The sequence below is a fragment of the Strix uralensis genome, chromosome 13 (genome assembly GCF_047716275.1).
Source record: "Strix uralensis isolate ZFMK-TIS-50842 chromosome 13, bStrUra1, whole genome shotgun sequence".
Lineage (NCBI taxonomy): Eukaryota > Metazoa > Chordata > Aves > Strigiformes > Strigidae > Strix > Strix uralensis.
Window position 1 is genome coordinate 25075001 of NC_133984.1, and position 27915 is coordinate 25102915.

The 27915-nt window shown below is 49.5% G+C and overlaps 1 protein-coding gene across 1 annotated transcript in view; it reads left to right on the plus strand.

The window, feature by feature from the left end:
• Positions 1 to 27915, plus strand: part of LOC141949124 (hydrocephalus-inducing protein homolog) — an 88165-nt gene that overhangs the window by 34721 nt on the left and 25529 nt on the right. The window contains exons 11-23 of the mRNA XM_074882356.1: positions 1093 to 1211; positions 3221 to 3444; positions 7755 to 7822; positions 9778 to 10013; positions 10839 to 10939; positions 12192 to 12327; positions 12827 to 12991; positions 15319 to 15471; positions 16745 to 16983; positions 19147 to 19402; positions 21264 to 21407; positions 23141 to 23284; positions 24138 to 24451. Of these exons, the coding sequence (XP_074738457.1) occupies positions 1093 to 1211; positions 3221 to 3444; positions 7755 to 7822; positions 9778 to 10013; positions 10839 to 10939; positions 12192 to 12327; positions 12827 to 12991; positions 15319 to 15471; positions 16745 to 16983; positions 19147 to 19402; positions 21264 to 21407; positions 23141 to 23284; positions 24138 to 24451 (2299 nt within the window). The remainder of the gene's footprint in view (positions 1 to 1092; positions 1212 to 3220; positions 3445 to 7754; positions 7823 to 9777; positions 10014 to 10838; positions 10940 to 12191; positions 12328 to 12826; positions 12992 to 15318; positions 15472 to 16744; positions 16984 to 19146; positions 19403 to 21263; positions 21408 to 23140; positions 23285 to 24137; positions 24452 to 27915) is intronic.

Consider the following 27915-nt stretch of genomic DNA (forward strand, 5'->3'; position numbering starts at 1 on the left):
TTCTCGTGTAGTTGGTAGAAAGGATCAGTGGTCAGCAGGGTGCTGGCACGTGCCCACTGTCCCTGCGGTTTCCAGGTGGTCTCCTATCCAAGGCCAGCCCTCAGGATGTGTGGCTATCACCGATCCCAGAACAACTAAGGCAGTGAAGGGATAAGTTTTCATGCCGTGGGTTTGCCAGCATTTGCTCTGCTGCCAGGTGCCTGTAGAGGCCAAAGAGCTACAGTGGCCAGGATTCAGGCACTTGAGGCTGCTCCAGTGGGTCAGAGCATCCTTCAGACAAAGATCCCACACTGTCATCTTAGCAGGCTTATGGAAGAAAATGAGCATCTTAGAGTTTAGCTATAAGCCTTGCAGTCTCAGTTCCTTTGCAGCAAGGGGTGTATGTATTAGCAGTATGTTTATGGCTTCTCTGACCTCAGCAGTGAGGTTTTCCATAACTGTTCAGCGTGCTTCAGGTAAGGTGTCTTTACAAAGCTGAGCTCTCGGTATCATGGTGGGCATAGGTGAGTGCTTCTCTCTGGAGATCACAAAGCCCTGTCTAATTTAGGTGCCGCTGCAGCAGGTGAGCCCTGGAGCCCCGGGCATGGAGCTGTGTATCAGGCACGGGCAGTGGCTGAGCTGCTCTGCCTGCTGGAGGCAGCTCTCAGACGTGCATACCGCCGTTAGCAGGGAGCTTCGCCTTGCCTGGGCTCGTACTTCTCGGCTCCTGTGCTCTTGTCTCCGATTGCATCAGTATAGATGGCGTATTTTTATCTTCAGTTCTGTTTCATGAGCTTTGTGCCTTCACTGAATGGATTTCAGAGCTCATCTAAGCACATGGGAAGAAATTCAGAGATTGTGTTTTAAACTCAGCATCGCTTTTTCAGGGTGCAAACTGATGGCTAAATGAGAAACCAGCCTGAGGGGTTGGTTAGAAATTAGAAGCCAGCCCCAAGGCATATCTCTTGAGGGAAGGGAAGAGTCCTGTATCTCCTCCTGGAGCACCTAGAGCTGGTCCCATCCAGCCCTGAGTCAGGGACTAGCACTGAGGCAGCCTGGACAGTCCAGGATAACAGAGGGAATTACTGTACTGAAGTGGAAATCTCTCCCCAGGCCGCGAGACTAGGCTGCCCCTGCGCATCAAAGGGAAAGGCATAGGGCCTCGGCTCCGCTTCAGCTTTGAGCAGCTGGACATCGGGAAGGTTTTTGTTGGATTAGAGCACAGCTATGAGGTGAGCAGTCGGGATTCTGAGGGGCTGGGGGGGATCCTGATGGCTCACAGGGCAGCAGTGAGCCTCGTGGACCTGTGGGATTTCTGGCAACTCGGGTCATTGTGAGCAGGGAGTATTTGACATACTAGTCAAATTCGGGGGCTTTCCCAGAATCTGGATAGTTCTGATGGGATCTGAAAGGTGCATATGTTGTTTGTGAAGTCTTACTCCCTGCTTTTTGGCAACCTTCCTTGGAGATCAGCTGGGAGGCTTCATGTGAAAAAATACCCCCTTGACACATGAAAGCAGCACTGGGACAAAAAGATAAATATTCAGATGCTTTTGTTCCAGCCCTGGATGCAATGCACCTTTGTACCCGGGCTGTTAAAAAGCAGCTGGAACAAATTTACTGTGTTTGAACTCCAGTCCACTGCAGCCAGTTTTCGGTTAAGTGCGTGCTGCCGGTTCCTGGGAGTTGGAGGAAAGCTGTGCAGCCTCTGGCTCAGAGCTGTGTCTTGCAACGGAACTGGGAGTGCTTTCCCTTGCTGACCAGTCTCTCACCACTCTTCAGATTTGCTGCATCTCTATGAAGAGCAAAGCATTTCTGGAAATGAAGCAAAGGAATTTTCTACATATTTGCCTCCCCCTGCCAGTGGCGTCAAGTCTTCTGCAAAAAAATAAGATAGGGCAACTGAAAGAGGTAGAAAATGAGGCAATACTTTCGAAAGCTTGACTGTGGCAGGGAAGGACACATTAAGGTGTTTTCTTACCAAAATATTGTGCTCTCTATGCATTTGTAATGGGGATACTTTATTGATTACCATTTTATTATTTTCATGACTTGAGAAAATGTGACTAAGTAGATGATACTGTTAGTGCTGTACTAAGCAGCTAGACTGGAGGTAAACCTCAGCTCAGCGTTGGATCCCTAAGTGCAATTTGTAACTGAGGTGTAAAAGACAAGAGAGGAGAGAGTAGTTTTCAGGTTACCCTTGCAGAGCTTGAATACGTGAATATTTTTAACAGCAGCTGCAAAATTAAAAAATAAGGGACATGTCTCTGCTTCTGTCTCAATTTTTCTACCAGGTTTTACAAGGACAAAAGTTAGGGAAAAGAAATCCAAAGCAGATAGTTAAGTCCATGGAAATGGCAGGATTTCACCCTGCAGCAATCAGAACCTTTACCGCTTTGCTTTGGGTGGGTTTGTTGGTGCCTGACAGCGTGCTGGTACTCGCAGCAGCTGTGGGCATTTCTCGCCCAACATGAGAAGAGCTGACTCTCAACAAGTGCTGCGGGATTGTGTCACTTGATCAAGGCAGTAGATCTCTCAAGTGTTCAACAAAATACGGCTTAGTTCTAAATTTGCAGTTTATTCTGATAATGGTAAAGTCTTAGATGGTGGCTGTGAATATTTAGGAAAGAGAAATTCTTTGGAATAGATGGAGCTGCTGTGCACCGCACGCTCATCCTTTCCTGACACGTCTGTTTGAGCAAAGACTAAGAAAGTATCCCATTAAAGAAAAAATGAGAAAACTAAATTACATACCATAGCAGAGTTGGGGAGTGCTTCTGAAGTTGGTTATAGTGCTGCCCTGAGGTGTCTTCTACATGCAGTAAACTTGTTGGCTGCAACGTGTTCTGCCCTCGGCAGGATCGGACTTGTCGGGAGCAGAATCAGTTGTGTGATGATTCACTAGTAATGCTGCAACTGCCCTTCCTTGCTCTTAGGGACAGGTCTGAATCGACTTGGTGATGCTGAGCAGCTCCTCTGCACTGCAAGTCGAAGTGGGCTGCTCTGTGTCAGTGGAATAAACCCCGAGTGACTGTTTCTATGAAGCTGTCACTGCTTTGCATGAAAAACCCAAAGGCAGAACTTGTCCTGTTGCATTTTCTTTGGCTTCTGCCAAGCAGCAGCACACAGCATCTTCTGCTTTTTACAGACGTTAATTGCTTAATCAGAAGACAAATCAGCCTTCTGTAAGAAAGGAAGATTCCTTATGTATTTCCATTTTGCTTTCTTGCTGCTGCAGGTGGTCCTGTTTAACAAAGGAGCCATCGACGCTGTCTTCAACTTGGTCCCTCCAGCTACAGCTCTGGGCTCCTGCTTCACCTTCCTCCCCCAGGAGGGCATCATTTTGCCGGATGGGCTGCAAGTCATCCGGATCTCATTCAGTTCCACCATCCTGGGGGAGTTCACAGAAGAATTCAGGTTCAGTGTGAACGGATCCCCTGAGCCTGTGACCTTGACTATCAGGTGAGGAGGGTTATAGGAGCTTGGTGGGCACGTCTGTAGCTGTCTCTGGGTAATCATCTCCCACCTACCTCATTTTAGGATGAAACAGAGAAAAAAAGGTGTTGTCTAAGGTCTTAGTCTTGGCTCGGATCCTAGCATCCCCACACTAAGAGCCAGGGCTTTTTAATCTTAACTTCAGTTTGAACCTTGCAGTTGCAGCAGCAAATGAAGTGTAATTGTCTGTGAGAGGAAATCATAGAATTGTAGAATAGTTTGTGTTGGAAGGGACCTTTAAAGGTCATTTAGTCCAATCCCTCTGCAATGCGCAGGGACGTCATCGACTCGATCAGGTTGTTCAGAGCCCCGTCCAACCTGACCTTGGATGTTTCCAGGGATGGGGCATCTACCACTGCTCTGGGCAACCTGTGCCAGTGTCTTACCACCCTCACTGTAAAATATTTTTTCCTTTATAACTAGTCTGAATCTTCCCTCTTTAAGTTTAAAACCATTACCCCTTCTCTTATTATGACAAGTCCTACTAAAAATCCAGTTCAAATCTTTCTTATAAGCCCCCCTGAAGTATTGAAAGGCCACAGTAAGGTCTCTCCAGAGCCTTCTCTTCCCCAGGATGAACAACCCCAACTCTCTGGGCCTGTCCTCACAGGAAAGGTGTTCCATCCCTCTGATCATTCTTGTGGCCTCCTCTGGACCCGCTCCAACAGGTCCATGTCTTTTGTGTGCTGAGGACCCCAGAGCTGGACACAGCACTGCAGGGGGGGTCTCACCAGAGTGGAGTAGAGGGGCAGGATCAGCTCCCTCGACCTGCTGCCACCTGTGACCATGACTCCTGTGCTCTCAATACCCAGTTTAACTTTCAAAGTCTTGGGTTCCTCTGGGAAGCAGCTTTGCCTTCATGGTTGAGGTGGGTGGCTCTGTGACTTTCCAGGACGCTGTTTGCACAGAATTTGGCAGCAGTAGGTTCTCACATGTCTCTGTGTGAGGGCCCCGGGGCTTTAAGGGACTACCCATGCTGGAAAACAGTTTGACTGGAGGTGGTACAGGAAAGGTGTGGAGATGCCTGCTGCCCAGTCCGGGTACCCAGGAACTGGAGTGACTCCTTCCTACAGGTAGCTCATTCGCCCTTGGGCCACGGCAGACAGCGGGATGGCATCAGCTTTGGGCGGTAGATGGTCTGGGCCACCGCCCCTGAACACACAGCAAGGCCAGCAGGGCTTTGGGGATGGGCCAGCCTGGGTGACTGCAGAGAGGCAGTGTTTTTAAAATCCTGTTAATAATCCATCCCAAATGGGTAGCAGCAGCCTCAGCATCACCTCTCATGCTCATGGGTTGGGACAAGCTATCCTCTTGTGCAGCCAGCGCTGTGGTACCTCCTCTCTGCAGCCAGAGCAGTGCTGACGCGGGAGATGGGAAGCTCTGCGGCAGGTGCTGTCACACGGACTCGGGCATCATCCCGTGGGCTGGTGCCACGGCAAAAGATAATCCTCACCAAGCAAAGGGGAGAAGGGGGAAAAAAAGCTGATGACAGGAGAGGCAAAGCTCACTTCTCAGGACTGCAGCAGCATGCAAACTTGTCCCAGCTGGTCTTTAACGACGGGCTGGTGGGATGACATGGTGTAGGCAGGAAGGCTGGTGCTGGGTGCTCTGGAGCTGTGGGGCTGGCTGTGCCTCCTCGGCAACCAGCTTCCTGGGCTGGTGCTGCTGGGAGGCACTAGACAAAGGCAATAAAGCAATGGGAGGAATCTGCGGTCGACTTTACCAATAAGGTGAGGCAAATGGATAAAAAAGAACAAAAAGGGTATTACTTTGCAAGAGAAGAGTGGTGAGTAGGTCTGTTGACGTCAGTAGAGAAACAATTACGTTGGCTTTGTGTTTGGAGGGAAAGCGCTGCTTTTTTTGGAAATCAAGAGGGAACATTTCACAATCAAATAATTTATTCTTCTCTGTCCCTCCCCCAAATTGGTCACGGGGTGTTATTGCATGAGCAGCTTTCTCCTTGAGCAAGGGCAGGTTTTGCTGGTAAGGCTGCACTTATCACAGGTAGAATACAGCTCTCTGTCCCGCAGTGGCCTTGCTCCTGGGGAAGGAAGGAAGGAGCTGTCAGAGGGACGGTTGTGTTTTGGCTTCCCCACAGCCAAATGAAGTGGTCCTTTTTTCCCCAGTGATGCCCTGGCTCCCAGTGCCCAGCACGCCCTCCCTTTCTCTGTGGCCACTCTGCCCTGTTTGGCCAGCACCCCCCTGGGCTCAGTGCAGACCTTCTGTCTCAGTGAAAGAGGATTGCTGGTCCTTTTTTATTTATTTCTTCCCCATCCTTGTACTCCTCCTCCCTGGATGGTGGCTCCTATGCAGCCCATCTGATGGCACCGCAGCACACCCGCCTGCTCCCATGCAGCTGTCCCTCAGCAGCAATTCCCATTGCAGTCCTCTCCTCCCTGAGATGGCATCTGCCTCCTTGAGCTCTGTCTTGCCTTTTTCAAGGATCCCTCTCCAGCCCTTCTGTCATTCTCCAGCCCCACAGCTCAAGCTGTTTGTTTTCAAATGCCCTTGAGATGTCCACCCACCAGCTCCAGCTGAGCCTCCCTCTTCGGAAGGTTTTGTGCACTGGATTTCGTCCTCCATGGAGAAAAGCTTCTGGTTCTTTTGAACAGAGGCGAGCTGGCTGGTGGGACACTGGGCTGCAAAGGAAGGAACGGGGATGAGAGTTCAAGCAGTTCCTCTCCCGCCTTGTGTTATCCTTCCTACTTTGCGAGGACCCTGATCTCCCTTCACGCATGCATTACTTAATGCTACTGTAAAACACAGGTGTTGCCAAAACCACTGCCTTTTCCCCCATTCTCTTGCAAGCTGTACTGTTATCAGCTCTGGGTTGGCTCCTTGGCTGAGCCTTCTGGGCAGTCATTCCAGTTTAACTTCCTAGAGCACAGATCCGGTGCACTCAGCAGATATGGCAGTCATTTCCCCACTTGCCTGGCAAGGCTCATCCTTGGCAGTTTCCTGGTGTCATCCCCAGTCGTGGCTGGTTTGGAGGTAGTTTTCCATCGTCTCCTGGCAAATGCTGTGACGAAAAGCGTGTCTGCTCCCTTTGCTCCGTCTAGAGTAAGCTGTTAGGGCTTGGGAGGTCAAGTCTGGTTGTGTGAGGTCCCTGGAGAAGGAACTTCACCATCAGCAGGGATTTGGTACCTGACTCATTCTTAGGAGCTGATTCAGCTGCAAGAATCAAGAAGTAGTGTTGGATTGAAACTCCTGAAAGTCAGTTTTTGAGTGCTCTTTGACTGTGCAGTCAGAAGGTGCCAAGACCATAGGTGATTATTCGTTACTTAGAAACCAACCTTACGAGGTGCTGGATGCTTGTTTCTTTGGTGTTTGGAAAGGGATGCTGGAAACGGGACAGCACGGATGGACGCAGGTCCCTCCTGCGGGATGCTGGGGTCTGTTCATGTGCAGAACATGTGGACAATGACAGTGTCAGTCCTGTGAATAAAATGAGAAGGCACTGTTCACTGTGGCCCTTGATTTTTAACTGAGGCAGAGCTGACATTGATTGTCATCAACCATGAAGTCAATTACTGAATGTTGTGCAGCTTCAAGTCCTGATTTCAGTGGATGTGAGTGAGTTTTGGAGTTTGGAGCCTGTCTGCTGAGTTTAAGGATGGGCGAGGTGGTGTGGTGGGTTCAGGACACCCGTGTTCGGCGGTTTAAGACTGTTGCTCTTGGATGTGTCAGCTGGTGCACTGGTGACAAGCTGATACTTCCCTCCAAGATTCAACTGTCCGCTGTGTAGAACTGTTGCTGCTCTTCTCAATGGATGTTGGGGCTCCCCTGGATTCATGCCCCAAAGTCCTGCATGTGTAATGATTGTGTGGATCAGGTCTTCTGAGGAAGGTGTTCATATACTCCATGGAAACACCAGTTCCAGCTAAGAAATACCAAAGCAGGGAACCTGTGGTTGGGAAGGCTGGTTACAATGAGTCCCCTTTTGTGTGGACACCTCTGTCCATCACATTACGGGTGGGCAAACCGAGGCACAGAGCCATCACTTGTTCAGGGACCTTCATGGGGCCAGCAGCAGCATGGGGGCACACCCTGCCGTGGTGCCCTGAGCCTCAGCAGCAGCTGTTGGCTGCTGACCACTTTGCTTTGGCTGCCTGCTGTCCACATGGGTGCTGTGCTGAGCACAGGGGTGACAGGTTGATTTGAAACCCACCGTGGTTCCGAGAGCAGCTTTTACCCACCTGAGCGGTAAGGAAAGGTGAACACTTTGCCATTCTCTCTAACCAAGCCAACACCTCCTCTGCCTGTCTTTGTCCTTGCAGGGGCTGTGTCATTGGACCGACTTTTCATTTCGACGTCCCTGCCCTCCACTTCGGTGATGTCTCCTTTGGTGAGTGTGCCCTGGGCTTGGGCCATGGGTTGAGAGCTCCGTGAATTACCAAAATGGAGCACTTTAACATAAGATCATCTGTCACTTGTGTTCCTCCATAGCAGCCTTCAGGGTGTTAAAGCCAGGGCTGCTGGTTGCTTAGGTGGTCTTGTGCCATCGTGAGATCAAATAGGACCAAAGGAATAGAAAGTCAGTAATTTCTGGTGTCCTCGTAGTCTGTTCAGCCCCAATCTCCCAATCCTTGGCAGCAGAATGACTGTGAAAGTCCTTGTCCCAGAAGGGCCATGGGGACGGGACTGCAGCAGAAGGGAGTTTAAGCCACGTACTGGCCTGTAGCTGCTCTGGGTAAATGTTCCTGTTGCAAGGCAAGGATACCATTTACCTGCCTGACCTTCAGTGCGAGATGTTAATTAACGCTGTGAGGGCCCCTCGTTGTCACCCACCAGGTCACATGCCCAAGCAGTAGCTCTGAATCAGTCACTGATGTCCTCGGATCATGGGCTCCTCCTTCCCCACCACAAGCCCAGCTCTGCTGACAGAGCCGGGGGCTGAGCATCCAGAGCGTCTCCATTGAATTGCAGATTCTGGTTCTCCATCTCAGTCTCACAAAAGGCTTTTTACTGAGATGATCTGCAGTTTAAATGTGAAATCAATTGTGGATTGACTGAAGGGCCATTATCATTCTGTGCCCAGGATGCCTCTGTGTTTTCAAGCTGTTCATGGACTTTTTAAGAAGACTCATTACCTTTCCTGAGCCACTTCTCCCCCTCCCTCCATCACCACTCTGCCACTTCTTTATTTTCTTTTGAATAAAACAACAAGGAACACACCAGGCAGAAATGTGGTTATGTAATAGGAGATTCATCCTCCTTAATCTCATTTCATTAATAAGGCCTTTTCAGCTGAAGGCAGCTATTGTATTTTTGCTTCTTTTAACTGTGCTGCTGACTGTTGACCTGTGTCTGGCGACTTTGGTCTTGTTTGGGACTGTGAAGTCTGTGTTTGTCCTTTTTGTGCCCCTCCTGCCTCCCTGCTGGAGTAACTGCTGGAGGTGGGCAGTGGTCACTGTTGTTGGACATGGAGAAACTCTCTGCTGTGTCTGCAGTTGGTTTTCCTCCCCGTCTGTATTCAAACGACGCTTGGTAAGCAGGCCACGGGAGATGTCTCCTTCTCACAGAGCTGGCCAGCCAAGCCAGATGTCCACGCCAGAGCAGGTCTCTGCAGAACACCCCACCAGGTGTGGTTGTGTCACTGGTTTTCCATGAGGGAAGGCGAGTATCACAGCTAAAGTGATGTCGACCTTTGCGGGCCAGTGTGCAGTGTGGAAGCCATGTCCCATTCGTTAGGGAAGGTGGAACATGGCTCCTGCTGATTTCTGAGCAAGCATCAGGTTTGCCTCCAGTGCGGTGGGCTGGGAGTTGTCATGTGCTCAGTCTGGTAGCCCCAGACAGGAGATGCCTTAAGGATCCTGCCTAGAGAAACTGCGTTAGAGCGCTTTGCATCATGCTGTCGTTCCCAATTTCATCCTTCCTTTCTTTTACCGTAGCTTCTCCTTGATGACTTTATATACTGAAAACTGTAGGAGTGTTCGCAGAGTTCACAGGGCATTTTATGGGTTGAATTTTCAGAATAAATGGTCTGTCTGGATGGACACTCGTAAGTGCGAACTAATTGGTGCTGGTTTGGGGGCAGGTGAGAGAGCTCCTCACAGTTAGAGAGAGAGAAACTTGTGGTGTTCAGCATCGCTAAGAGTGGGCATTTCCAAGGAAGCAATCTCTGTCATCAGCGTAAAAGGGAACTTAAGTGACAATTAATTCCTTGCGTAGCTTCTCAGTTAGCTGTACTTCAGATTGAAAAGAGCTGAACTCCAAACCCAGTTTTATCATAACAGGCTATTCACACCAGAAATCACAGGACAGTTGGTGCATAAATTCATATTTGTGTCATTTTCCCAGGCTTTCCTCACACCTTGTCATGTCGCCTCACTAACACCTCCTTGGTGCCCCTGACCTTCAACCTTCGCATTCCTGGGGACGGCTTGGGAGAGCCCAGTGTCAGCAGTTCTGTTCAGATGTCAGACAACACTTGCCTACGCCGGAGAAAGGGAGCCCAACCTCGCCTCAGGCCAACCGAATTTACCATAAAGCCCCGCAGAGGGACCGTCCGCCCCCTGGGATTCCTGGATATCCAGGTATGGGAAGAGTCCGGCCATACGTGCTCGGCGGGCGGAGCTGGAGCTTCTCTGAGGGATGAGAGGGCTTTAGCACCGCTAGCTTTGAGCGTAACGCGGGTAAGATACCTGCACTAGTGTTAGGCTTTTGTTAGCTGCGTTACTCTGGGGCTTTTCTGAAGGACCACTGCTTTGTTTCCAAAATCGTAAGCTGAAGATCATGTACCATATGGTCAAGGACAGAAGCCATTCATATGTTTTTGAGAGCTGCTTTGAGCAGTTTTTTTGATTTAAAGTGGGCAGAGGAAGGATGAGGACAGAAGGCGGCTCTTAAAAAGAGAGATGTCATTGTATAAAGCAGTTTGCTTTTCTTCCCGGTCTTATTTCTCCTCTCCTGATGAGCAGAATGAGTTGTATTCACTGCGGTGATCTCCAGTGGGGACTGGAAAAGCTCTGGCAGCCATGAACTGCACAGCACCTGCTGGGCTGCATTTTGCCCTCAGCTTCCCAACGTAAAGCTGAATGTTGAAGTCAACAGATTGCCTCTGCATTTATGCTGTTGTAGTTGAGATTAAAAATTAGTCCCTTAATTTTAATACAGTGGTGAGTAGAGCATTAATCTAATCGTGCTTACGTATGCCCTGGTAAGTGCAAGGTGTATTTAACAAAGCAGATTTGTCAGAAGGCTTTTGTTACTCCCAGCAACTGTGCTCTGTACATGGACCAGCAGAAGAGTTAGGGCAAAATCCTCCCTTTCCTGCCCGTGGAACGAGAACCGGAGGACAGCACATGTGGACGATGGCTTTTGGGAGTGATGAAGTGTTTGATGCTCTTCTCTTCCCCCAGGTCACCCTGTGTTCCAACACTGTGAAGAGCTACGAGCTGGCACTGGTGGTGGACGTGTGCGGTGTTGGCAAGGCGGTGTCGGCGCTGCTCCTCACAGCCAGGTATCGGCGCTTTCCTTGCAGCTCGTCGTCTCTCCTCGTGCATCCAGCACCACGCTGCCTTGCACGTGGTTTGCTGGCTGCATCTCCAAATGACAAGTGTTGCTTAATGAGCTAGTTCTGCCCAGCTAGGTGTGAGACCGGCAGTGTTCTGAAAGCAGCACCTGTGCTCCGCGGACAGGCATGGCCCTGAGCCTTTTTCTAAGGGGAACAGTAATTATATTCATTATGGGCCTGTTTTTTGGTGCTTGAGGTGTAATAAATTTCCAAAGGGCCATCTTTCCTCCTTCCTGCAAGTGGTGGGCTTGTGCTGGGTTGCAACCAAACTACAACATTCATTTGGGCCGCAGTGAGCAGCCTGCTGAGAGCTGGTGTCTGGGTCAGTTAACGAAGGTGCATGCGAATGGGAAAGGGGCTTATGGCAGGACTGGTGAGGGAAAGCTCAAAGCACGATCTTATGAAGGGGAAAATAGTCCTTGATGTGGAAGGTGAGCTCAGGTTTCTCTGCTTCCCTCTGGTTCTTTTGAGCATTAATGTTCTCAGACTGAAGCCAAAAGTTGTTCTTGCTGCAGCCAGGTTCAATGCTGTTGTGCTGCAGTGGGTGTCGGTTTAATTACAAGAGGGATGAGTTCACTGTGCTGTTCCCTCTCCTAGGCAGAGTCATCCAGTCAGTGCCTGGGCTGCAGTTTTGTAAAACAAGTGCAAATGGGGACAGACAGTGCATGGAGACGTGGGGGTGCAGGAGCTGGGAGAGGGGGATCCCCCACTGCCTAAGGCAGGGGGTGGCTTGTGCCCTCCCTCGCTGGGGCAAAGGGCTGAGTTCTCAGGCAGGGCAACAGCGGTGTGGGAGAGGAGGGAGTCGTTTTCACTGAGACACTGGAGTCTTGTGCTCTTTGCGCCTTGGTGAGCGCTGGTCCTCGGTGGGAAGGCTCCCCCAGAGCTCACGCCTTGCTGGGACTGTTGGGAGGGTCCTTGCAAGCCTCCTGGGGCAAAGAGCGGGCAGAGCTGATCAGGCAGCTCTGGGACAGGGCACTATGTGCTACCTGGGCACTTGGCGAGGCTGAGTCCCAGGGTTTTGCCCCACCTTTACAGGAGGTGGTTGAGTCAGAAGAAGTTAAAGGCGATTTATCGCTGTAGGGGTATTAAGTGTCTATTTGACAAATGTGTTATGCTCTATTTCACACTACTTGGGGAGTAAACGACCTCTACATTCTCTCGGTATCTCTAATTCCCTCTTGGTCATCTCTTTGCCTAGATGCGTGGTTCCTCCACTGCGAGCGCTCAACCCCGTCGTGATGTTTGGACGGTGCTTTCTAAAATTCCCCTATCAGCAGATGCTGACCCTTGTGAACGACAGCGATCTTCCAGGCTGCTACAGGGTTCTCCCTCAGGTTTGGCATTGCATCCACCTCCTGCCCTCAGATGTTATCAAGGGGTTTATCAGGGAAAAAAGGGTTTTGGATAAGACCTTGCTGGTTTATATTCAAACCTAAAGGTTGCTGAGAAGAGGAAGCTACCTGAATATAAACTTCAGGAAGCAGTTAAATAGGAACCTACCTGAATATAAACTTCAGGAAGCAGTTTAAACTCTTTAGGAAGCAGTTTGTATTCTAGTCTTTGGGGTGCTTTCATGCAGGAGAACGTAGAGGGTTGTGAAAAGCTGCTTCAAGGAGGCTGCCAGCACAGGAGTGGGTGTTTGTGGGTGCAGCAGCTTTTGGCCCCCCTGAGGACGCTAAGCCCATACAAGTCTTGCATCTTGCTTTGTACCTTTCTGCTTTCTCCTGGGGATTTTTGAAAATGTGTGTGAATTGCCATTGTGTAGATGTTGAGGAGTTCAAAGTTTCCTCAAAGGTCACTCCTGTGTGTTGCATTTGACTCTGTCCCTTACAGGAACACAAGGAGGACGCTTCTGTGTGGTACTCCAGCCCCGTGCCGTGGGGGATTGTCCAGCCTCGCGGCTCAGTGGAGGTCCCATTGACCCTGGAGGCCCAGGTGACAGGAAAGCAGGACACTGTTGCTCATGTTGCAGTGTTTGGGAGTGAAGAATCCCCTCTGGTGAGTTCCAGGGGACGTGGGCCTTTGTGCGACTCATCTTGGTGGGGTGTGAAGCGTAAGGCAGGGTTGCTAATTCCGGGGATCCTTCCCGGGAAAGCAAGAACTTGTAATATATGCTGGTGTGGACAAGGAAAGAAGGGGTTTGTGGCATACGCAACAGCTAATGCCTGTGAAACAAAGAGCTTCACTCCACAGTCAGAACTGAGTATAACTGTTCAGCAGGGATTCTTTATTCGCAGCTGGGCAGCGCTGGGGATCGCTCCACCATGAGTGCCACACTTACTAACAAAACTCTCTGACTAATATACACAAAAAGCATACACATGCATCAGCTTCCTAGAAAAGACAGTCTTGTGCTAATGGGTTCTTAGAATTCATTTACATAGTCTGAGCGTGCGTAGTAAAAATAGAGTGAGGGTCTTCTCCCCCCCTTGGTGGTCCACATCATCTTCCTCACACTGTCTGCTAGCTGAACTTTAGGTTTCCCATGTCCGTACATGGTCATGGAGTGACCTCATCCCTCCTTCGGCTCCTGTTTGTTTTGAGGGGGTTGGTTTAAACCAGCTTCCAGTCGCTTTTCTTGACACTGGCGTCTTCTCAGGCGCTTGTCTTGCATTTTTAGGTCCCTGTTATCAGGGATGTACTCAGGGAGTTTGCCAGACTATGCAAGGCCTGTTTTATCTCCACTAGACAAGGAGTTACAGGTTTCAAGATGTTTTACAAGTGGGTAAGATGTCAGAGGGTAGGTAGGAAAAGAGTATAAATGAAATTATATACATTGCAGTAAAATACGAGAAAAATAAAAGCTAGTGAAACACAAGTGATGGTTAACGTTAAAACTAAACGTCCTACTTTACTGGTTTCTATACATTAACAAGGTCAGGAGGTCTTGTAATTTCAAGTATACTTGCAGCCACTTCCCTTCACCTAGAGAAGAGGAAGGATGTATCATCCTAGGTGGTAATCTAAGTGTCTGACACAGCATTTAATTACGGTAGGTCAGACGGGATAAGAAGGCCAGTCTGAAGCCCAGAACAACCCCTGGGTCTCGTACTCTGCTGTGCTGTTAGATGAACATCACTGGTGCTTCGTTAGGCCTTTTGTTCAGGAGCACGCAGGGACGTCCCTGAATCCTGATAAAGCAAGCGCTGTGTGAGAGGCCATGCTGAAAGTCAGGCCCATCACTCTGAGAAACATCCATCATACCTCTTTGCCAAGAGCCCCAGCCAAAGACTCATGAGTCTCCGCACCGCTTGCACCTGGAGCACAGAGACTCTTTTTTCTACTAAGTTTGGAAATGGATGAGGCAAAGCATTCCTGGACTAAAGCCTCCTGAAAGATGATGTTCACATTCAGGCATACACAACAGCAGCAATGACAACAAAATGTAGGCAAGAGAATGTTGTCTGTAGTGTCCTGGCTTCATCTAGCTGAAATCGAGAACAAATATAGTTAATTAAACTTTAATTTAAAATGATATCAACTTTTGAAGCAGCTGTTTCAAAACGTCTTCTCCTCTCTCTGGGCATGAAAGAGGATGTCAGAGGGTTCCTGGGAACCTTAAGCTTTCTGTAACAAAGAAAGGCTGACATTTTGAAAGTAGTTACAGGGATTTAGACTTTTAATAAAACAAGTGGAAATGATGCTGCTAAATCTCCTGAATGCCTCCTGAATGTTTTTAATGATGTGAGGAGGTGGTTTAGCCAAGGGATCCACATTCCTCCTCCAATAGTCTGTGCCAGTTCTGCAAGAACAGAACTTTTGGGTCTCAGACTGTCAAAAGAAAACAATACTGCTTGAATGATGTAATTAATAATTAATGCCCATTATCCACATAATACCAGGAATACACGTCTGTGCAAATCAGAGGCGACTAACTTGCGTGATCTCTACTCTAAAGGGCCTGCTTTGCCTCTGACTTGTGCTGGCTTTCACAGGTGTAGCTTTGGGACTAAAGTCACTGTCCAAGTGTGCTGTGCAGCAGCAGAAGTCAGGGAGGGTGGTCTGGGGCAAGACTGAGCAGTAAAAGGAGTGGGAGCAGGCACAAGGTAGCGGAGGGAGAGTTAACAGTGTGGAGGAGGTGTGAAAAACCAAACACGGGAAACAGGATTTCTTTATCCCCTGATAACGGGAGCTTGTGGCTTTCAGATGGGATCAGTCCAGATCCCACACTTGCTCCAGGCCTTCTGTTTCGGTTTTACAACACTGAAAAAACTTCAAACAGGCATAATTATCCCCCAGTCTAGGAGTACCCTTAGAGCTGTCTAATCATTTTAAACTTTCTCTGTTGGTTTTTTTTGATCTTTCCTACCCTCTTTCTGGAGCAGAAAATCCATTTAGTGAGCACTGGAGAAGGACCAGTTGTCTATGTGCATCCAAGTAAGATAAATTTTGGCAGTATCCAAGTTATACAAGATGCTTCCCGAACTCTCCGCCTCTCCAATCAGAGTGTCATCCCTGCATCCTTCAGGGCAAAGATGGTAAGTATCTGTGGGGCTATTTTCTAACAAAAATGACTGTCAAGCAACCTGTGACTTGATTTTTATATGCAACATTTGCATACCACTGTATGATTGAGAAAGCAATGTATTCCATCCCAATGCAGCAAGAGGAGCCTGGCTCTGGGGGCAGTTTTAGCTGGGGGACCCCTCAGTAAAACAGAGAATTTGCATAGATGTTTGAGCAGAAATGAGTCTGGATCATTTTTGCAAGTTCTCCCTTTATTTTGTGGAAGGTATTTATCTCTAAGCGTCATGTGTTTGGAGCTCTGAGACCAAGAGAACGCTGTGGCCCTTTGCTCCTGAAAGGGCATGGGTTTCCACACGGTTTCCCTATTAGATCTGCATTTGCTTTCTGTCGAACTGCTGTTAATGATAGAGACTAGGGTGTGAGGTCTGTCCTCAAACTGCTCGCAGTGAGGTGAGTTTCACACCTACTGGGGGTCAAACCAGCTGGGTTGTTGCACAAGAATGTACATGTAAGGGTCGTGTACCTACGGTGGACTCTGTCGCATTGCAGAGCACCTCTGGAGACTGGCTGCAGAAAAAGGCTCTTTAATTCATGGAGGCTGCGTAGTGTGAGAAGCTGCATAGCCAAGGGAGGTTGGGTTGCTGCCTGGCAGGGGGAGCAGGGCTGATGCAGCCAGGACAGGCTCGTGTGCTGAGGCTGGGTGGGGTGTGCTCCCCACTGGAGGGGGGATCTGTGAGGGGCTTGAAAACGGGTTCAGAGGAGGTTTGTTCTTCTCCATGCTAGGTGGGTCAGACTTCTGGGGCTGGTTAGCCCAGACCTGGCACTGTGGACTTGGTGTTGTGGATGGAGCATCAGGCAGTGTGTGAGAGTACAGGCTCAGCCTCCTGGGCCAAGGAGGGGGCTGAATTTCCCTCGTGCTGCTTTTCCAGCTGTTTGGGGGATAAATGTAACCTCAAAGTGGGGGATTCCCAGGGCAGCTTGCTTTGATTCCACAATGAAAACCTGCTTTCCATCTCTGCAGAGAGCAAGCCACCTGGGGTGGGTGGTATTGGTGTGTGAATGATGGGGTTTGTGTGCTCATACCAGGCACTGACCTGCAGAGCTGCTCAGGCACTGCTGTCCCGGTCCCTCCCTCCCCGGGCAGCTTGCGGTATACCCAGGGGGCTCACAGGGTATATCGGTCTCTGCATTGCCCCATAACTTTAGTCCTTCCTTTTCCTGCACCCCACAAGAGACCAGGGTCCGTGGTTTCCATGCTAAGTTAGTGTTTGGCTTGTCTTACAGGCTGACAAATGCTCGCGCTGGAGGATTGAACCCAGTGAAGGAGTGATTCCCCCCGAGACAGAGGTGTCTGTGTCTGTCATAGCGAACTTGGATGACACGGAGAAATTCAAGGATGAGGTGAACCTGTTCATAGAGAACAGCCACACCTACGTTATCCCCGTCCGGGCTGTTGGCATTGGCACCACGATTGTCACCGACAAACCCTTTGCGCCGGAGCTCAACTTGGGACCCCACTTCAGGTAGGGGATCTCTCAGCGTCTGCTTCTGGCGTGGGCTCAGCAAGAAGGAGTTTTGCTGTAGTCCTTCAGGCTAGTTGTTCTTCAGTGCTCAAGGTCCTGGCTCTGTTTTCCTGAAGCCACAGGGCTTCCTTTAGAAACCTTCTATGGCCATTCGAAAGTTGTTAGATACCCTAAAAAGCCACCAAAATAGAAACCAGCTGTTAAATTGTCACTGACTTGTCTTTAGTTATAATACATATATTTCCTCACTTTTTCAAATAAAGATTTGGAGGAAAACAGCAGGTCCTGGAAGCCTCTGGGTGGAAAATGCTACATTACAAGTATAAACATATTTCCCTTTGCGATAATGTTGCTTGTTTTTCCCTTCACTATGGAGTATCATCTCGCAACAGCGGAAAACCTTGGTGGTAGCTTGTTAGCAGGTCCTTGACTAAATTAATGGTGCTGTTTTGTTTGCCCTCTGTGTGCAGTCCTGGAGGAGCAGCAGAATTTCTTTGCCCCGTACCATCCCTCAGTTTGCTCGCCTTCCCCATCTCCCCTGCCAGGCTGCTCTTTATTAGACACAGTCGCTCTTTCCTCGTTTCTCCCACCTTTCCTCGGTGTCACTGCCACAGCGGCAGCCTGAGGCGCGGGCAGGCGAGGGTGGCTGCAGGACCAGCTCTGAAAGGGAGAGGAGGAGAAGTCCACTGAGTTTGGGTGGGATAAATGGAAAGTGTAATTAAAGAGCTTAGCTCAAAGGAGGGGATTCACTGGTCCTAACGCCTGTGTCTGAAACCAGGCGTGTTCCCGTAAATGGGAGACAAATAAGCCTTTTCAGAGTGCTGCCTGCCTTGTGTGGGAGAGCTCTTGGGACAGGAAGAATAGTCTTCTCGAGGTGCCTGTTCCTTTCCCTGGCTGCAAAGAGGGTCCACGGTGGTCCAATACCTAAATTTTGGGGTAGATAGAGCAGGTTGATCCTACTCTTTAGGATAGACTTTGGGGGTTCAAATACACATGCACAAGCCACCTACATAAGCAGGGACATTGCAGGGAGGTTGGCGCTTGTCCAGCGTGTCCTGTGCTCTGTGCAGCCACAAATTGGCTACCCAACGGAGCGGACAATGTCAGTGTGATTCGTGTCATCATCCTCTGCCCCCCTTCACGTCTTGGTCTGCAGACTCTGGAGTTGTTGCCATTGCTGTCGGCTGCAGAGCTGCCGCCAGGTGAGCTGAGATGGGACCCAGGTAACATCTCAGATGAGTTGGGCTTTCCCAGAGCCACAAATTCTGCATCCACCCAGAGCTTCTCCAGGCTTTCATCTGTGCTGTCCACCACATAAACCATTTCACACTAAGCTTGTACGCATCATGTTTTGACAGTCTGTTTCAAAGACTGGTTTGTTCTACACTCTCAGGTCTGTATTTAGCTGCTTGTGGCAGACATGCATTTTGTAAGCCATATATTCTGTCCTTTTCAAAAAAAACCAGTAACTGTTCCAGGAACAATTCATGTCCTGGTCATGCTCAGATTTATAGAGGGTAAAATAATTACTCCAGACTAGCCTGCAGTTAGTGTTTCTTTACATGAAGAAATCAATTTCCATTGAATATTCATTTTGGTTTATATCTAGCTCTCGTTATTCATCTCTCGTTGTTGCTCTGTCCCCTCGGCAGCCAGACCTGGTCTTGCTGCCATGTTTGTATTGGGGAAACTTCTGTTGATCCTATGTTCTCACAGTGCATTTATCTTCCTAAACCACAAAACCAGCTGCACTGTTCAGGCAAAGGATGACATGTTGGGGGGTGATGAGGGTTGGATGCTCCCTAAGGGATGGGGGGTGAGGGGATAACGTGGGTGCCAGGGCAGGGGCCCCGCCAGCGAGGCAAGGGGTGCCCAGGTTACTGGAGGGTCTCTAGGCTGGTGATGCTCTGTCTGCAGCAGCCGAGATGATGATCTTCATGCAGCTCTTCCTTGCTGTACGCAAACAGAGCAGCTGCTGGATGCTGATAAACTTAGGGGCAACCAAGGTCTGGCTTTTGCTGAAGCTTTGAGCTAGGTCAGCCTTTTTGGAGGTGCTTTTATTGCTGAGTGTGCAGTCAGATAACGCCATCAGGGTGCTGAAGCTGGGTGACCGCTGGGAGATAGCAGCTCCCATGACATTTTCCATCTCTTTTTCTCTTCCAGCCTGGATCCCTGCTATTACCACTTCAAGATAACAAACAAAGGACGGCGCACCCGTTGGCTCTACTGGTCAACAGAAGGTTTTGGCCAGTTTCACCAGCGCGATCGTGTCCCTGCTGTCAGCACCACCAAGGGCCAAGGTTCCTCCCAGAGCCCCAGACCTGCCTGCCCTGTGTTTAAGGTTCAACCGCAGAGGGTGGAGCTGATGCCAGGCAAGACTATGGAGATGGTGCTGGAAGGCTTCTCCAGCACTCCCCAGGTGAGGTCCCCCCCGAGGGCTGAGCCTTCCCCATCAGGAGCAAGTGCTTTTCAAGAGCCACAAGTTACCATGGCAGCACCAGCTGCTTTCCTCCCTGGCCACCATCAGCTCCTAAGGCTTTTTCATGTTTCCATGGCTACCGTAAACCCAACCTGCTGATACCAAAACACGGGCTGAAGGAAACATTGCTAATTCAGGGGCAAATGGCAGGTTACAAGGTGTCATGTGCTGAGGCAGAAAGGAAGGGCAGAGAAAATAAGTTACACTTAGACTAGGAGCACAGGCAGAAAGTAAATAAAAAAGTGCAAAGTAATGTATCTGGGGGAAGCAGTGAGTAAAACAAAACACCTGTGAAGGGAGGGAGTGTCTGGGAGTAGCATCATTTTTCCTCTGTAGACAAACATGGGCAGAGGGCTTGTCTGGGACTGAGTCCTGGAGCAGAAAAATGAACAGTGTGTCAGCTGTAGTGATCGGGGTGATGTTCATCCATGTGGGAAACTGTTCGCAGGGATCATTATAATTGACAGCTTGGCCTTTGTCAATATTTCCATAACAGCTTGCCCCAGTCTCTCAGCCAGTCCCGGGGTCCCAAGGGCAGGCAGGTCTCGCAGCACCCTTGGATGGCAGCTCAGAGGGGGAGATTTCAGCAGGATCACTGGGTGTTCTCCTCCCTGGACCCTTCTTTCCAGGGAAATCCAACTCTGCAGAGAAGCTGCCAGCTAACCCTGTGTACATTCCCTTTCTCCAAGACCGCTGACCACAGATATTTAGGTGAATGTGGAATAAATCTGCATCAAGCTCCTGCTGATACTTGTGTTTTGAAAGGTGTTTGAAAGGATTGCCTTGGTGGTAGCTTGAGGAATACTCGATTACTCACCTAGCTGACTGCGATGGGACTGTCCCTGTGCAGTTCGTTTTGCTGAAACGGGGAAAAGGTACCAGAAAGGAAATAAAGTGACCAGGGTGCAGGTGAGGCTGTCTTGCCTGGAAAGCCGAAAGGGGATCTGTGAGCTGAGCTGTGGCTACCTGCCTCCTGCAGTCAAAGCCAAGACCCTGGGAGTGGGCTTTCCACCTTCCTCGGGTCTTGAGAACTTAATACTCTTGAGGTTGGTCAGAAGCCCAACTCCCTGCATTGCACACGCAACATGGATGATTTTGAGTCTGTAGACTCCGAGGAGGAGTTGGGTTGTGGTGTTGTATCAGAGGGAAGAGTGAGAAGTGAAGGGAGGAATTTGGGGAACTGAAACCATGAGAAATCAGGAAAAAGTCTTAAGTGTAAGAACATCCAGCTTAAGCAGAGGGTTTTCATGTGAACTGCAAGACATCTCTTTCCTGGGGAGGTTTCTTTTAAAACCAGCTCTAGGAGGGCACAGTACCTGCTAGGAATGAGTGGCCCCCTCTTTACCTGAAGGCCGTCTGGCTATTTGGGTTTTTCCCATGGATCCTGTCCACTAAGCTTCCAAGGGAGGGTTTGCTAGCATTGGCCCTTCTATCACCTGTTTTCCTTAATATAGTTGTATTTTTTTTTTTTTTTTTAAATCAGTTCCTACAGCTTTCTATAAGTATTATGCTTGGCAGTGGTACAAATCAAAACAGTAATCATTTGGGGCAGGGACTATTACAACTGTAGGCAGCACATGACTCACAAGGGCTTTTTGTGGATAGTGGGGTGTAGCATTATGGACGTTTGAGAGCAGAATAAATGGGATGCAGCATAAAAAGAAAAGGGGACTGCTGAGGAGCCCAGTGGCTGTAACTTGATGGCGGTAATACGGTCTCTGGCTGGGTGGGTAGCAAATGCAGTGCGTTTTCGGGACGCCCTGCTGGCCCCCGCTGAGTGACGGGTGACTCCTCCGTGCAGGTGGTGAAGGAGCGGCTGCTGTGCCACGCCGTCGTGGGGAGCAAGGCAGGGAAGGCACAGATAAAGCAAGTGGATGTCACGTGCGAGTTCATTGCTCCCGTCCTGCAGATGTCCTCCAGAGAAATCACTTTCCGGGTGGAGAAGGTAAGTCTCTGGATTTCATCCTGGCATTGAAGAGCATGGCTGATGACTGAAAGCCTGGTGGGGAGGTGTGCTTGTGTTCAAAGGAGGAAGTTAAATGGCTTCTCCAAGTCTGTGGGACTTTGACTATTGAGCTGAGCTGGACCAAGATTTTGCCATTAACACTGAGATCAATATTTCGCTCCTCTGGGATTGGGAGCAGTCCCACCAGCTGTATTCTGCCTTCATGATGTGGAGACAGAATTGAGCTGCTGAGCCAAGGGCACAGGGCGAGATGTGTGGGACCCACGAGAACAGCGTGGGCTTTGCACAGCCACCTCGTGTGCTGGGGCTGCAGGTGGGCGAGCAGAGGACTGCAGCTGAGCGATGCTAAACCCCCTCCTCACCCGTCCTGAGGTGCTTCATAAAGTAAGTGAAGATGTTTTTAGAGATGGGACTGGTGTTTAACTTCACCCAAGTAAAACTGAGATAACAGCTGCTCTGCCGAGGGGGATCATGGCTACTTCTAGAGAGACACCAGTTCCTGTACTCGGTGTGAAGGGAGGTTTTTGGGGATCCTCCAAGGTGCAGTGATGTCTGAACACTGATCCTGTAGGGAAGCTGAGAAGAACTGAGATTCCTGTCAGCTCCTCAGGCTGATGAGAAAAACCTGTCATCTCTTGTCTCTCTCTGCCTTCTCTGCTGTTGGTATGGATGCTAGTTCTTTGCAATTCCTTCTTCAAAGGACCCGCAGACATCCTTCAGCTGCAGTGACGATAACACCAGCGCAAAGCAGATGCCCTTTAGCCTCTGGATCCTGACTCCTGCATCACCTTTCCCTCTCCCGCGAGGTGTCTGAAAAAGAGAAGATATTTCATTATTTAGTTTCTGTGTTTTCAGGTCTCTCCTCTGGTTCCCAGGCTTCCAGAGAAGCACAGAATCCTGTGAGCAGGCAGTTCGGGTTTAATTAGAAGCTTTTCAGCTCTCCCTGATGTCTGCCTGTGGTCTGCTTGATGCCATGCGCTCTGATTTATCGAGTGTTACGACGCTGCAGCTGTTTGATATCGATACATCCAGAACCAGTTTCCCAAACACTGTCTAGTTGATATAAACCATGCAGGAAGCCCAGAGCAATGCATAAACAGGAAGAAATAGCTTAGGCAGAGCTGAGCTTTGAGGCTACACACAGCTTGTCACTGGAGCAGGGGCAGCAGGACACCTGTTGCAGCCCGACTGTTGAGGTTTCTAGCTGGCTGTATGTGCCTGTAGATGTTCAAAGCTAACCTTAGGCTGCTGCAGGGTCTCCACTGTGGGCCAAATCCTGCTCGCTTTTCTCCTCTGACCAGCATCACTGCTTTTATGAGGCTACTAGAGCTGATAAGGTTGTAAGAAATTACTGTATGTGAGTGAAAATCATCTTGTGCCATTCTTCTCGAGGGAGGATACAAAACTGGAGACAAGTGGTCTGGGTTCACTTTCTGCTATTAATCTTGTTCATGCAGCTGCCTCCTCGCGGGGTCCTATTCCCTCCTCTGTATGCAAGAGTGTTTCCCTGTCCCCGGGGGATGCTGTGGTGTCTAAATATGAAAGGCATCAGATATACTTAGAGAAAAACCACCTAGAAGGGTAGAAACTAATAAAAATAGTAAATAGAGGTGTATGCCCTTTGGGGTTGAAAAACTTGAAATGCATCAGAAAGGGAAGGAGTTCCATGGCCACTTCACGTTGTTTTTTTCCCTTGTGTCCTGTTTCTGTAGCAACCCAGTGATGTCCTAACTCTGCAGTACCAGCCTCTTTCTTTAAGAAACGCGTCCTCCCTGCCACTCAGCATTGTCCTGGCCTTAGAGCAGCCCTTCTTAATCTGCGGTGCAGACCAGCAGCCCCTCTCTGCAGACGTTCAGGTGAGCAGCCGTGGGCCTTCCTGCTGGTGGGGTTTGAAGAGGGGGGAGTGTGGTGGTATGTTTCTGTTGGGAGGTCCTTTAGTAGAGAAGTTTATTCTTTAGACTCAGTGGTAGACTGGCCTGAACTAAATCAGATTTGAAACGAGCTGCTGAAGGAAATGAAATATCATCTGAACTGGGGAAATACATCCTGACTCTAAGACGAGAGGAGAGGGGAGCAGGCAGCTAGGTCTGGGCAAGCCGTGTAGTAAAGGTGTCTCTTGGAGGCCATCGAGCTCTCCAGCAGCCGTTCTCAGATAACCTCAGGAGGAGCTTGCTTTCTTCAAGGGCAGCCCTGCTTTCAGGAAGGCTGAGGAAGCTCCTCCAGCTGCTGCCTGGCCCCTGCCCTGTTGTTGGTGAAGGTGTTGGACATGGGCTCTGCTAAACGCTTGTTGTAGGCATGGCCACCACTTCTGTGCTGCGCCAGTGACTAGCTCCTGCAAGGGTGAGGCTGCAGTGCCATGCTGCTTGTGCCGTGAGGGTAAAGGAGTTCCTCTAGAGCTGGGGCAAAAGGCCCTGGTGTGCCAGAGTGCTGATTTAGTTGTGTATTTAGCACATTGCTTCTGTGGGTCCCGAATTCAGCAGAAGAATATTTATTTTCCTCGTGTATTGATGCAGAGCACAGTGAGATGAGCCTGAGATAGTCTCAGACAAGAGCGTGGTGGGGCTTGCAGTCAGGCGCACACTGTGAAGGAAACGCAGGATGAACTGAGAAGCCTACGCTGGGGTCACACGTTGAACATTTACACGTTTCGTGCTGCCAGACCTTGGGACTTCATCACACTGGTGATTAATACTCTTCATTTCCTTGCAGCCCGTGAAGCTGGAGATAGGGGAGGAACTTCATCTCTCCATCAGATTTAACCCTGCTTATGAAGAGGATTTGTGTAGCCGGGTAGTAGAGAAGGTTCTGAAGATACGATTTCTTGAGCACCCTCATGAGGAGCAGGTCACCGTTCGGGGAGAAGTCTACTTTCCGAATCTCCATATCCAGCCCACGGCCCTGGACTTTGGCTGCATCTTGAACGACACTGAAGGTGTGCGTTACATCGAGATGACCAACCGCAGCCCACTTCTTGTCCAGTACCACTGGGCGTTCCTGATGGACAGCCGCGTGAGCCAGATGAGGTATGTGCCCCTTCGCTCTCTCCTTGCAGCTCTTCTCCTTCCTCGTGTCCTGTTTGTGCTTTGCAAAGACCAAGGTTATTTGCCTGTGATCTGACAAATTGCTTGCAACTTTCCCTGTGGGAGTAACACCTACCAGCCGTGGTCGGGCTTAGGTGCTCAGGGAATAAGTGATCTCCACCAGTTTGACACTGGGAAGGAGACAACGTTCTCCAGCCAAGCTGGGGCTGTGAGATGCTACCAACACTTTTTGCATCGTCCATAGCCTAGAGTCCTGCTTTATTTCTGGAGCTACAAACCTATACTTAGGCACTGGGACAAGCAGATATATGATTTTTCTTTCCTGCCAACCCTACGTGTTGTCATTTTACACTAAGAACCTACACAGGCACTGCCACCAGAACGATATGCTGCTGCCCCAGTCTCTTGCTGCTGCTTTGCTGTAGCCCCCATACTGGTTCCCCTGGGAAGGAAGGCTGGTATTGGAAAGCTGCTTTCTCAGACCTTTGTGGCCTGAGGCAAACACCACACCGGTGAAGTGAATTTTCATCTGTTAAACTGCTCATCACATTCTCCAAACAGCTATTTAGTGTTTTACAGGGAAACGGCAGGTTCTGCTGCAGCTTTGGGTACAGCTGTAGGTGTTGGTGGGAGCACTTGTCTGAACGTCCATGGGAAGCGGGGCCATCCAGTGCTGGGCTGTGGTTTCCAAGCCCAAGAGCAATCTTGCAGTCGTGCTGGAGCACATTTATAAACACATTCCCAGCAGTTCCTCCCGCTGTGGCCTCTCTGCATAGCACAAAAGTCTAGTCTGGGCAGTTTTAATTACAGTAGCAAATGGTTTTTCCATAATGCCCTAGGAAACTGAGCAAAGTTAACCATTGTGCGTTGAAGTGCTGCCATTACAAATAATAGAGATCATCAATAAACAGGTTTGTTTAGAGAACTGGGATCTGGCTCAGAGGACACAACCTACTGGGAACTGGAGATTAGCTATGGCTATGAGGAGAGCTTGGGGGAGAAGACCTGGGCACTGGGGTAGCCTGTTCACAGCTGGATCTTACCGAGTAACAACCAGTCTTTAGTGTGGCCCTTCTTGATGCACAGCACCTTCAAGAACAGACACTAAAATGCAGAGGAAAGCCCGCAAAAGCAGGTGGAGGGAGGTGGGCAGGGAAGAAGGAGCAGAGCTGTAAGCTCTGCTTGGAGGCCCCATCATCTCCTGGTAAACTAGATTAGGGTTTAATTGCAAGCTAGAGGGAAAATCTAATTTTGATGATAGAACAATGCATATGTTTTATAATAACAGAGAAGCAAGCACGTTACAGCAAAGCCTGTGTGGAATTAATTTCTTCTGGGGCCACTTGCTGGCCAGTTGCCTGTTTATCTTTACTCTTTCCTTTTTTTAGAACCAATTTAGGTTTTTGGAAATGTGAATGCTGAATCAGTTTTCAGCTTTTAATTACCCCGTCTCCACCTGAACTGGCTTAGGACCTGAGCCTGCAGGTGCTTGTTCTTCCAGGGGATGCTGAGTCACCCAACTCTGCTGAGTCGGTAGCAGTTGAGGGTCCTGAGCATCTGGCAGGATAGCAGCCTCTGCTCCGAAGGGTTTGGCATAGCCCCTTCACTGGCTCGTTAGCACTGGGGATGTTGTGGCAGCTCCCTTTTCTGCTCTGTATATTAATTAAGCAGAAATGTACTTTCTGTGGGTCCCTCAGCAGACACCATGTGATTCTCCGTGGCAGAGCTGGAAATGAAGATGGTCTCCAAGCTATTAAGACCTCAAGTTGCTCATTAAGAGCCTGGCAGAAGGGCAGCATGTCAGATATTATTTCTGGTCCACATTAAGCACTGTTAGTATTCTAAATTTTCAGATCAAACTCACCCAGTCTGACATCGAGGGAATCAAACATCAGGTCTCATGAAGGTGAGATCAATAGAGTTTAACCATCCGTCCATCTGACCTTGCTGGAGCCGATCATCAGAGACTGCCACCATCAATCAGACACACACGTTTATTTTGGCCAGGAGAGAAAAATGTTGTTCCTCTGCCTGGACAAGACTGTGTGCTTAGATCTTTTTTTCTTCTAATTGTTCAACCTATTTTTCCTACTTACCCTTTAATCACTGCTGCTACTTTGAGCAGAGCAATCATATAAGCAACACAGTCCAACCATTGCTGTGTGGTTGGACGTGCCCAACTCACGCCAACCCATGTCCCTTCTCTGGCACTGCTGAGCCATAAATCTCTCATGGTTACTCTTCTTCTAGACCTCTACATGGTTAGAGACAGACTGAGAATACGTTCTCCTCACCCTTTGGGCCTTTGATAGCTCAAAGCTGAGTTAAGCCTTTGCACCAAGATGTTTTCTGCAGCGTTGGAATGGGTCACCAGAGTCACCCAGCAGGAGACAGTAGGTCTGGACTCAAATTCGGACATTTTATCATATTTCTTACCTTAAAGGTTTCTTCCTGAAAGACTGATTTGTCCCCCTTTCTAAGGGCAGTATCCAGCTCCTCAGCTTTGTTTGGGTTTCCCATCAAAAGGAAGACATTAAATCCCAAAGGATATACAAGGATTTTTTTTGAGACCTGTGACAAAGGCTGCCAAAGGCTCATCCCCAAACTTCGCTGTTCTCTAGAGTTTTCATCCTCTGTTAAGGACCTGTGCCTTGTCATTTACTTTGAGCGTGGCTGTTCCTGCATCACCTCTTTGTCCCCTTCACGCAAGACACGTTTCCTCCCTGGGACAGAGCTGACACACACCAATCAGTCCGTGTGCCAGGATGGATCAGCAGGGAGCTCTGCACCTCTGTGGCACATGTCAGACCCCCTCTGTGTATTGATCTGGCGTGTCTGGAGAGTGGGAACTTCGTAGCTACAAATCCAGCATAATGCATTGCCAGTACATTCTTTGGGGAAAGGCTTTGTTGAGCTAAACATGTAGAAAATGACTCCTTTCCATCCAGGATTTTCTCGGCCAATGTGTTTTGAATCAACCAGGAGCCTTTCTCCTCCCAAGTGGATCTTTCTACAGCATTAGTAAATTCTCATTCCTCCGCCCTCTCTCCTTCCATGTCCCCTGGCAGGTTGCAGTGCAGGGACCCTGCGAGCCAGATCCCAGCCTTGTTACTGACCAGAAAACCCCAACTCTCTGTTATATTTGATGGGGTTTCTGCTTTGTTGTTTTTGTAACAAGGAAGAAATGGAAAATGCAGGCAGTGAAAAACAGTGCAAGGCAAAAATCTGACAGCAGTCCTCTGTCAGCCAGCGGAGGGGAGAGGTAGCAACAGCAGCAGCGAGCATGTACATCCGAAATGCACCCATCCACCGTGCCCCTGGTGCTGGGGAGTCTCAGATGGGTGACAGTAGACCATACCCCCTCCTCATCCCCCCAGTGCCATCAGCTCCTCGGGGCAGTACGTTTTGGGCTTTGGTAGCCCCATGGGTGCTGCTTTCCCTGCTTA